At 43.3% G+C, this 12,226-nt stretch overlaps 1 protein-coding gene across 1 annotated transcript in view; it reads right to left on the bottom strand.

Annotated features, from left to right (window-relative positions):
• The window catches only part of GADL1 (glutamate decarboxylase like 1), a 245,729-nt gene that overhangs the window by 52,269 nt on the left and 181,234 nt on the right, over nucleotides 1-12,226 (bottom strand). The window contains exon 14 of the mRNA XM_061129086.1: nucleotides 10,639-10,728. Coding sequence (XP_060985069.1) covers nucleotides 10,639-10,728 — 90 coding nt within the window. The remainder of the gene's footprint in view (nucleotides 1-10,638; nucleotides 10,729-12,226) is intronic.

Here is a 12,226-nt window from a genome sequence, read left to right on the forward strand (position 1 = left end):
CACCGCTATAGGTTTTAGGTTTGCAACTCTTGACTGAGTGAACTAAATAAAATTATACTCAGGACACAGTGGTAAGCGGTCCATGAAACTAACAGCTTCTTCAGTTCTTCAGTGCTCAGTGTGATGGATCTGGAGATTCAGAATTACTTCAGACAAGCCTGAAGATCTGAGCAGACACTAAAGAAACTGCCATATTTAAGTGATCAGTTTGGTTCACCTGCACATGTTACAGACAAGGCTTGTCATCCTCCCAGCATCACACAGAGTATATGCATGACTGTGTGCTGAAGACCAAAGCCAAGGCACGAACAGGGATTTGGGAAATGCATCTGCGGCTGTGTTCTTTGCTCTCATTTCCCGTTACTGCTATCCTGAGTACCCCATGGATCGGCCAGTCACAAGTAGACAAGTGTGTTCTGGAGTGAGTGAGCTGCCAGAGGCCACGCCCACGGACATTCTTCTCTCAGACACAGTCCTGTCCTGACCTCGGGTCCACGGGCTCAGCCCCAGCCTTTAGAGACACCGGCTTCATTTTTCTGAACTTAAATTTTCAACAGATCGTTACAATTTCAGAACTGCTTGCACAGCCAGTTAGAAAAGTCTAACAGAAACATGAGAAACTGTTAAACTTAGGTGAGAAAAATAAAGGAAAGAAAAAAATAATATTTTATTGAGAACATCTAGACTTGTCTGGCTTTCTTGGGGGAGGGGTGTGGTTCAAGTAACAATCTGTGGAAACTCTTCTCTATGTCTGAAAATAATGCTTAAAGACCAGAAAGCAACATATGAAATAAAGTAACAACGCCAATTTGACAAATGCATTCTACATGTTGAAAAGTGCTGCTGAATACAAAGGACAACTCATGTGAACCTCCCCTTTACACACACATCCCCAGCATGGAGCTGTGTGAATCTTTAACTGCTTGAAACTGTACTGACCCAACAAAGGAGAACTACTTAGAAAGACCGTGAGGAAACAACAGGGAAGAGAGACAGGCATAAAAGCTGTGAGACAAAGGACCCCACCTCCTTCAGCTGAAGGGACACCCACAGGGACAGTTGTATGCAGGGACTAAGTGGCTCCTTGACCTCTGATAACAGAGAAGAAACTGCTTACAACTAACAGAGTATCTGACAGATTGTACAAAACAACATCTTTCCCTGAGAGAATACCTAAGAGAACAGCATTTTATCCCTGGTCTTAATAGTTTGGGGAAAGAGGGTATAGTATCTGTCCCCGATGGCTCAGCATGTAAACCCACCTACCAATGCAAAAGACACGGGAGATGTAAATTCAAACCCTGGGTCAGGAAATGGCATCCTGCTCCAGGGTGCTTGCCTGGAAAATTCCATGGACAGAGGAGCCCGGTGGTCTATAGTCCAAAGGGTCGCAAATACTCAGACACGACTGAGCAACTAAGCAGGCACGCAGGCAAGACATAATAGAGTATTTTCAAAATTGACATCCCAGCCATTATCAGGAGGACAGCATCTCAAGTTACACTTAGAAATATTTTGGGCTTTCCTGATGGTTCAGTTGGTAAAGAATCTGCCCACAATGCGGGAGACCTGGGTTTGATCCCTGTGTTGGGAAGATCCCCCGGAGAAGGGAAAGGCTACCCACTCCAATATTCTGGCCTGGAGAATTCCATGGACTGTATAGTCCATGTGGTCACAAAGAGTCAGACATGACTGAGCGACTTTCACTTTCTTTTCAAGACACTTCTATGTTAGAATATTCTTAAATATAATTTTTAAAGTTTGGCTTTAAAATGTAGGATATCCACTAGCAAACAGGATTTTTGAAGATGTTATAAATTTTATATCACAGGGTTAAAAAAGAAACTCATGTTTGAAAATTAAACAAACAAACATTGTCATGCCTTTAAAGAAATAGGGGCTTTTAGCTCACAGTCAAAAAATGAGTGATTGATAAGCCAATGTCACAGATGATGAGGAAAAGAAAATCAAAATCAAGTCCTCAAAATACACAGAAGACTTCAAAATGTGCACGGACTCGTATGTGCTCATGTGAATGCACACACAGAGGAAACAAGTGAGGCACAGCCAGTACACTGAGGCCCTCCCTGCCGCAGACCCAGGGAGTGGGTGTCCTTGGGAGCACACGACCCTCCCCAGTGTTCACTGTCTCAAATGCTGTTCATCGGAAACCCACCAGGGAGAACAGAAGATTCCCTCCAAAAATACCCAGAGTGCTGTATCAAGTTATACCACCAAATAAGCAATAAAACAACAAACCCATCAAGCAGGTTCTAAAAGATTTAGCCCTCAACCAGAGATCAAATTGCCAACATCCGCTGGATCATCGAAAAAGCAAGAGAGTTCCAGAAAAACATCTGTTTCTGCTTTATTGACTATGCCAAAGCCTTTGACTGTGTGGATCACAATAAACTGTGGAAAATTCTGAAAGAGACGGGAATACAAGACCACCTGACCTGCCTCTTGAGAAACCTGTATGCAGGTCAGGAAGCAACAGTTAGAACTGGACATGGAACAATAGACTGGTTCCAAATCGGGAAAGGAGTATGTCAAGGCTGTATATTATCACCCTGATTTTTTAACTTATATACAGAGTACATCATGAGAAACACTGGGTTGGAAGAAGCACAAGCTGGAATCAAGATTGCCAGGAGAAATATCAATAACCTCAGATCTGCAGATGACACCACCCTTATGGCAGAAAGTGAAGAAGAACTAAAGAGCCTCTTGATGAAAGTGAAAGAGGAGAGTGAGAAAGTTGGCTTAAAGCTCAACATTCAGAAAATTAAGATCATGGCATCTGGTCCCATCACTTCAGGGCAAATAGACAGGGAAACAGTGGCTGACTTGATTCTTTCGGGCTCCCAAATCACTGCAGATAGTGATTGCAGCCATGAAATTAAAAGACGCTTACTCCTTGGAAGGAAAGTTATAACCAACCTAGACAGCATATTAAAAAGCAGAGACATTACTTTGTCAACAAAGGTCTGTCTAGTCAAGGCTGTGGTTTTTCCAGCACTCATGTATGGATGTGAGAATTGGACTGTGAAGAAAGCTGAGCACCAAAGAATTGATGCTTTTGAACTGTGGTGTTGGAGAAGACTCTTGAGAGTTCCTTGGACTGCAAGGAGATCCAACCAGTCCATCCTAAAGGAAATCAGTTCTGAGAGTTCATTGGAAGGACTGATGTTGAAGCTGAGACTCCAATCCTTTGGCCACCTGATGCGAAGAGCTGACTCATTTGAAAAGACCCTGATGCTGGGAAAGATTGAGGGCAGGAGTAGAAGGGGACGACAGAGGATGAGATGGTTGGATGGCCTCACTGACTCAATGGACATGGGTTTGGGTGAACTCTGGGGGTTGGTGATGGACAGGGAGGCCTGGCGTGCTGAGGTTCATGGGGTCGCAAGAGTAGGACGTGACTGACCGAAGGATCTGACTGTTGAGGAGAAAGGAGCCTGTTATTAATGTCCAACATTAGTTAAAAATCTGCAGGTCCGTGAATGGAAAAAAGAGTTGAAATGACCTGCCTGATTACAAAAAACACTTTATTAATTCTTTTTAAGAATGTAGATTATGTTGGTGGAATGCAGAACTATTGAAGAAACGTCGACAGAAGAGGAAATCTTCTGCATCAGAACACTGAGTGATGATGCAATAAAACAAACTTTCAGTTACATTCCCTGGGTCTTATGGTTTCAGCTTTATCTCTGTCCCCTCTCCCCAGCTCCCCTGCCCTTCCTACCTAGTCACTGAGAGAGAAGAAGCGAAGTCACCTTAGGGAGTGATGTATTCTTGACCACAGCAGCCTTTAGAAGCTTGGGAGGCCTGCTAAAGCTCTCCTCTGGACCCAGGGGCACTGTTTCTGAACCTGAAATCCGTGCAGATAGTGTGAGTGTTTCAGCAAGGAGATAGGAGAGGGAAAAAAAGAGAAGTGGGAAGGGAACTCAGATGTTTGCAAACTAATTGATTGACTGTGGTACAGTCATGGTCTCCAAACAAGACAATCCCTTTGGTATTAGAAGACAAGATTAGAGCATCTCTGAGTAATTAAACATTTTAAATCCACTCCTAAAAACACTTATTTGTTCTCTGACAATTGTGAAAGTCACTCAGCTGTGTCCGACTCTTTGGAACCCCACGGGCTATATAGTCGATGGAATTCTCCAGGCCAGAATACTGGAGTGTATAGCCTTTCCCTTCTCCAGGGGATCTTCCCAACCCAGGGATCAAACCCAGGTCTCCCACATTGCAGGTGGATTCTTCACCAGCTGAGCCACCAGGGAAGCCCAATACTCACTTTGTATATTGTTTAAATGTACATAAAATTATTACATGTAGGGGACTTTCCTGGTGGTCCGCCTTGCAATGCAGGGGATGTGGGTTTGATCGCTGGTTGGGAACTAAGGTGCCACATGCCGTAGGCCAATTAAGCCCGCACTCCACAACTAGAAAGTCCACGTGCCAGAAGATCGCAAGGGCTGCAACTAAGACCTGATGTGGCCAAATAAATAAAAGGAAATTTAAAAAATTAATACATGCAGATAGTTTAAAAATAACAAACACATATTGGGGTAAATACTCAATTAAAATTTTTTTCTAACTGTTACAAGACTGTGGTCAAAACTTGGATAGCCTTTGTCTGGATAAACACTCAAGAAACTCTATGCCTTCATTGGGTCTGTACTTTGGTTTACTATCACTGTTGCTGTCATTACTATTACCTTCACAAAAGCAATATATATTGATTATAGAAATTAAGATACTACAGAGGAATCGAAAAGAAAGGGAAAAATCACCTGTAACTATTTCTAAAATAGCTTGCTGTCTGTTGTCTGGCACTGTCCTAACCACATAAACAATATTCCACATGTACATGAATATCTATGTAACAAACTATGAGCTTTCCCGGTGGCACTAGTGGTAAAGAATCCACCTGCCAAAGCAGGAGACGCAGGAGACGCAAGTTTGATTCCTGGGTCAGGAAGATCCCCTGGAGGAAGAAATGCCAACCCATTCCAGTATTCTCACCTGGAAAATTCCATGGATTGAGAAGCCTGGCGGGCTATGATCCATGGGGGTTGCAAAGAGTCAGACACAACTGAGTGAGCACACGCACATGCAAACAGTAATTTTTCAAAATTCGCATCATGCTATAGTGACTGTTCTGTATCTTTCCAGTTAATAATAAATTATGAATATGTTATTCTGGAACAAAATTTTGTCTATACACTAAAAATTTGCATATAAATTGTGTACTATATTTGAACCAATTCCCTATAGCTGAATATTGAAGTTTTTAAAAATGCCTTGCTATTTTAATGCCTGAGGATCAGACATGGAGGCCTTTGGATGCCAAGCAGAATGGACTAGATTGTATCCTGTGGATCAGTCATTCTCAGGGGAATGGTACTACACCTCCAGAGACTATTCCAGGAATTCAGGCAGATGCTTTTGGTTTTCTTGATGTTTGGGGGTTGCTACTGGTGTTCAGTAGCTTGGCCACTCAGATGCCAGCTGCCTGCCATGTGCAGAGCAGTCCTGAGCCAGAAAGAGCTGCCCCACGTCCTGCAGGACTTTCAAATGTCCTGCTGGCAACGCAGGAGGAGCCCGATTACTGTTATCAGAACCCTGTTTCACAAGCAAATGCAAACTATTCTATGCCCATTTAAAATAAACACCAAGTTTTCTACTGTCATGTAAATCAAGGAGAAATGTTTTCTTCAATGCTTTACCAAGAGTTGTGTGCCTTTTTTTGAAAATTATGGGGCCTTCCCCGGTGGTCCAGTGGTTGAGACTGTGCTTCCAGTGCAGTGGGCATGGGTTCAATCCCTGATCAGGGAACTAAGATCCCACATGCCGCACAGCACAGCCGAAAAGTAAAAATTAAAAAAAAAGAAAAGAAAATTATGTCACTAATATCATCACCCCATTCCTATTATTTGCATCAGCAACATCACCAACTTTTAAGAGTCATATTCATGGTGATTCTAAGAGGATGTGTAAGGATCTTATCACTTCCTTGTTTCTAATATTGTTGTGCCAAATGTTTATGTAATAAAACACATATCTTTAAAGATTATTATTCCTTTATATGACCAGTAAGGCCTTCTGCTACCTTTTACAAAATTCCACGTAGGTAGGTCTTATTTTCTATTGGTTTCATCTTCAGAAAATAAAGAGAACATTAACAGAATTTATTATAAACAGCAGTGGTGGTCAATTGGGTGAAAAGCTATGACTGGAAGAACAAGGAAAGCATTCAGAGGCCTTCAGTGGGAAAATGAGGAGGTAAAACAGGGCAGCAGGTATGACTGTGTGGAGAGAAGAAAAAATAAACAGGAGACAGAGACCAGAAAAGATGCAAGAACAATCTGCTCAGGGAACTAATGAAGACCTAGAATGTCACAATGCCTGAAAAAAACCAAAAAGAAGAGCTCTAATGGAGGATAACTCGAAAAGGAGTCTGCTGATGGGCATCTAGGTTGCTTCCATGTCCTGGCTGTTATAAACAGTGCTGCGATGAACATTGGGGTGCACGTGTCTCTTTCAGATCTGGTTTCCTCGGTGTGTATGCCCAGAAGTGGGATTGCTGGGTCATATGGCAGTTCTATTTCCGATTTTTTAAGAAATCTCCACACTGTTCTCCATAGTGGCTGTACTAGTTTGCATTCCCACCAACAGTGTAAGAGGGTTCCCTTTTCTCCACACCCTCTCCAGCATTTATTGCTTGTAGACTTTTGGAAAGCAGCCATCCTGACTGGCATGTAATGGTACCTCGTTGTGGTTTTGATTTGCATTTCTCTGATAATGAGTGATGTTGAGCATCTTTTCATGTGTTTGTTAGCCATCTGTATGTCTTCTTTGGAGAAATGTCTGTTTAGTTCTTTGGCCCATTTTTTGATTGGGTCATTTATTTTTCTGGAATTGAGCTGCAGGAGTTGCTTGTATATTTTTGAGATTAATCCTTTGTCTGTTGCTACGTTTGCTATTATTTTCTCCCAATCTGAGGGCTGTCTTTTCACCTTGCTTATAATTTCCTTCGTTGTGCAAAAGGTTTTAAGTTTCAGTAGGTCCCATTTGTTTATTTTTGCTTTTATTTCCAATATTCTGGGAGGTGGGTCATAGAGGATCCTGCTGTGATTTATGTCGGAGAGTGTTTTGCCTATGTTCTCCTCTAGGAGTTTTATAGTCTGTGGTCTTACATTTAGATCTTTAATCCATTTTGAGTTTATTTTTGTGTATGGTGTTAGACAAATGGATAAAGAAGCTATGGTACAAATACACCATGGAATCTTACTCAGCTGTTAAAAAGAATTCATTTGCATCAGTTCTAATGAGATGGATGAAACTGGAGCCTATTATACAGAGTGAAGTAAGCCAGAAAGATAAAGACCATTACAGCATACTAACACATATATATGGAATTTAGAAAGATGGTAATGTTAACCCTATATGCAAAACAGAAAAAGAGACACAGATGTACAGAACAAACTTTTGGACTCTGTGGGAGAAGGCGAGGGTGGGATGTTTCGAGAGAACAGCATTGAAACATGTATATTATCTATGGTGAAACAGATCACCAGCCCAGGTTGGATGCGTGAGACAAGTGCTCAGGCCTGGTGCACTGGGAAGACCCAGAGGAATCCGGTGGAGAGGGAAGTGGGAGGGGATCGGGATGGGAAACACATGTAAATCCATGGCTGATTCATGTCAATGTATGACAAAAACCACTACATTATTGTAAAGTAATTAGCTTCCAACTAATAAAAATAAATGAAAAAAAAATAAAAAGGAGTCTGGAACTCAGTGGATGCACACAGTGTCAGAGAGAGGCTGTCACAGCAGCAGGAGAGTGACTGTGTTCTCAAAGACAGTCTCACATGTGCACATGAGCGTACACAGATACACACACACTTACACCCCCACACACTCAAACTCCAGATTCATTACCAAATAATCCTCCCCCCTCCTCCTGCCAGAGGGAAGACTTCTCACGCCATTGATTCCGAAATCTGACAGCTCCGTCTGACACGAGTCTGAAGCGGAGGGGCAAAGCCTTATTTGGTTTATTTATTTGTTTGTGATTCTCCAACCAAGATAAACCCCGAAACAAATTTCAAGTGTGCTTTAAGTACACTCCAGGTTATAAATCACACGCTTGCATTCTCATACTACAGTAAGCATGAAATCACATAGATCATCAATAGATATATATATGCCTCCCTGTCTTGCCAAATTCATGTACACACATCCACGCCAAGAGAGGGCTAAAAGGAAACTAAGACTGAGCACCCATGATGATTCGTCTGCAGCTTACGTGTTTATGAATTAGAAGAAACCAGAACAATTAAAATCGGATGATACTAGACTGGGCAAGGGCCCCAAGGTTCTAACTGGCAGAAAAGCATTTCCAAAACGAAAGGATAGAGATTGATGGATGTTAATCACGAGAGCACAAATGCTGGCAAAAACTGCAGCGAGAAGAGACGGCCCTGATTCATTAAGATTAAAACTGTATCATGTGCTGATTTATCTGATTTTAACTTATATACCCATCTTGATTTCAAATTTTCTGAGACTAGATCATGTAAATATTTCTTTAAACAAAGGAAGAGTGAGTCTACAGTATCCCCAAACATAAAAGGGGCTATCTAGTTGTCCTGATCCATGTCCGTGCAATGGTCCATAAAAGATGAACATCACCTTCTCGTGTGCTTTTCTTAACAATCAGAAAGAGAGAAGAATGGCCACCATATTTTTCTCAGCTGTTAGCAATTATCCCCCACATCACCAAACAATGCCTGATGCGTTCCATCAAAGCAAACAATGTCCCTGGAAATATCATGATTAAATTCTCACACCATTTAGCTCTTGCTTCTTTTTGAGTCACTTACCATCTGAAATGTATTCTTTAGTACTTTCTCATTTGCATTGTGTGATGTATGAAAGGCAAGCCAGATCCTGCCTGAAATGGCCCATGGAGGGCTTGTCTAGGTAGAGGCACAGGTTAGGTCTGTCCATCTCTCCCCATCTCTGCTACCTGATCGCAGGTTCAGTGAGAGGTAGAGTGTTTATATATTGGGTATGTACTGTGACACCTTGCAGGAGACTAAATGAGCCATGAATAAACAGACAGTGACCCGAGGCAAAAGAAGATGCAGCAGGTAAGGCTCCAGGTGGCTATGGCTTAAAGGTCGTGATCTTCCCACCTCCACCTAACTAGGCACAAATTCCAAGCACTTCGTCGTGGGAGATGGGCCTCCATCTGCACACGCCTTTCACCTGCTGCTCTCATCCTGCCTTCAGCACTGCCCCCCACCCCACTCTGCTGGTCTTCCACCACGCCCTCCTCTCTTGAGCCTCTGGGCCATCATGCTGTGATTCTTCCTGGAACCCACCTGATTGGCAGCTACTTACTAGTCAAGATTCCAATCTACTGTCACACACACTAGGGTGATAGCCTCTCTCTCTGCCTTTATAGGGTTTCTCTCCGTCTAGGCACCTATGAGTTACCTTGTGATGATCTCTTTACTCGTCTGTGTCCTAGAATACGAGATTCCCAGGACAGGGACCAAGTCCCTCACGTGTGTATCTCCCGGGCCAGGCATAGTGAGCACCTGACTGGAAAGTTTTTCCTTTTCTTCTAGAGGGCAAGGAGAAGGCGTATCATCCATCGACACTGTTAAAACTATCATTGATGTCCCCACTGAGGGCAGAGAGGGGTTTGCAAACAGGAGCTATTACTGTCAGGCTCCATAGAGCTCGCTCACTGTGCTGGACAGGGAGTAGGCAAGGGATACAGGGCTCCTGACGTGACGGTACCCAAGAACCTGCCCTTTACATGACGCACACAGACTGCTCAGGGGATGCTCACTCAATTCACTCTGCACTCCGTCCGTGCAGCAGGGAGGTGGGGTCACGGGCGGTCGACTTGGGAGACTTCGGAGTTCTTGGAAACGTGGGTTAGGAGGAGGATGCTCCCTGGCAGGGCCATGCTGGGGAGGTGCAGGAAGGCCACAAGAGCGCCCAAGGCTTCTCCTCACTCTGGATGGCCAGCCCTCCCCAGCTGTGTGTGAAGGTTCCCTGCAGCATATTCAGCATATTCGATGGTGAGCTGAAATTCATTGCTGGCATCTCTTTCTTTTTTATCACGTTAGTCCCTTGGGCAAAAGATGCAGGGTCTTTGTTGACAGAAAGAACAGAAAGTCTCACATTCACAAAGGGGACCAGATTTAGACTTTAAGGTTACCTTCCAGTGAGGTGATGCAAAACAGTCACAGACAAGCACCAGTGGAGATGAAGAAAGAAGCCATTCCTTGTATGACGTTAGCCACTGCCATATCACATGCTCTGAAGCACACCGTGAGCTAGAACTTCTCATAAATCCTACAACCATTCTGCAAACAGCACAATTATTTTGAATTTGTGTGTGTGTGTCAAGTGTGTTGGCTGGTTAAATGTAAACAACGCTTACAAATGTTTGTTTGGCATGTGCTTAGCTTTTAATATACTCAGAACCACCTCTCTAGAACTTCAAGAAGATCTTGCCAGTCTGGAATTATTCACAGGCTCAATAGACAACGGACACTGGATCTATTTCATCGGAAGGAAAGATGTGATGTGCTTATTACTCACCAAATGAAGTTTTGCCCAGAACTCAGGTCCTTCCTCCATCTGTCTGAGGCTCGGTGGAATGTACCAAAAGCAAATATTGGCATATTCAGGCTGAAGAGGAAGAAAGTTTGAAAGCTGTTAATTAATCTTAGAATGCAGTTCAACTCTCAGCTAGTTTCTCTGAGTCATCATATGTGTCTTACGTTGGTAACACCAGAATCTGATAGATTAGACATCCATCCTGCCTTACTTTTGGTAACAGCTTAGTGGGAAATTTTCTTCTCCATTGGTGTATCCAGAGAGTGCTATCTCCTCTGGGTACGGGGTGAGCACAAGATCAAGAATAAACACAGTGAAGTTAGAAGCTGACCCAGCGCAGCTCTAACTAAGCATTAGTTACAGTGCCTGACACGCAGACACTCAGAGGTGCCCTCACGTGCCCCTCTTCAATCCTGATGGTTAAGTTATCTCCCACATCTCCTTCCAACAACTCCTTCTCTACTTAAGGTAGCCAAAGTTGTCTTCTATTACCTGCTATACTTGACAAATGCAAAATCACCGATCACCTGTGAGTTGATAACATATGACATACTCGGGCTTCACTCAACCAGCCTTGCCGTGACCCTGATCGATATCGCATCAGAAGAAGAAAAACAAACAGAGCGTCACCTTGACTCCTGACTCACAAGGATCAGTATCAGGAAGGGTCTAAGTCCACTCGAGACCTTGCTCACAGTGCACTTTAGCCCCTGGGCTCAGAACCCCCAGATTGCACTTCAGTCCATCACAGAAATGGCTGAAGAAGTGGCATTTTCAGAAGCCTTTCAGGAGACTTCAGTGGTGGTTCAGTGGTTAAGAATCCACTTTCCAGTGCAGGGAACGTGGGTTCGATCCATGGTCAGAGAGATCCTACATGCCTTGGAGCAACGAAGCCCGAGCGCTGCAACTACTGGGCCCACGCCCACAACGAAAGATCCCACGCGCCTCAACTAAGACCCAATGCAGCCAAATAAATAAATTAGTTAATAAATTAACTTTTAAGAAGAAGCATCTCAGGTGATCTCAAGTGAGCTGTACATGATCTATGTTTGAGAACTTCTGGTCTAAAGTGGCCCAGTTATTTTCTCCATTAATCTGGTTTTCTACCAGAAATGCTTTGGTTAAATGTGGAATAAGGTCTCACAATAGGCTTCGGGCAGCTGTTTTCACAGAGACATAAACACAGGGCCTGCTAGGGGCAATCACAGACTTGTACTCAATGACCAGGTGATAACAGACATTACCTTGGGGGCTGACAATTCAGACACACCAAGTTGTACTCAGAAAAGACCACGGGTCATGCCCACCTACCTGGCACCTTCCTCATCTGATTCTTCATGCTGATAGTTTTGGAAATGACTTCCATTTTCCCACCACAAACACAGTTTGTAGGTAATAGCCAGTGTCAGCATAAAGTTTCAAAGTATTTCAGAAAGAGAGGAAATGGCTATCATCTCATCTCCTAAAATCAAAACTGGTACTATAGAGAGTTTGGATTTTAGTGGATTTTAAATTACAAGTGATAGCCCAGAAACATTCCCAGCTCAACAAGATAAGCTCTTGATCTGAT

This window comes from Dama dama, chromosome 24 (genome assembly GCF_033118175.1).
Source record: "Dama dama isolate Ldn47 chromosome 24, ASM3311817v1, whole genome shotgun sequence".
NCBI lineage: Eukaryota > Metazoa > Chordata > Mammalia > Artiodactyla > Cervidae > Dama > Dama dama.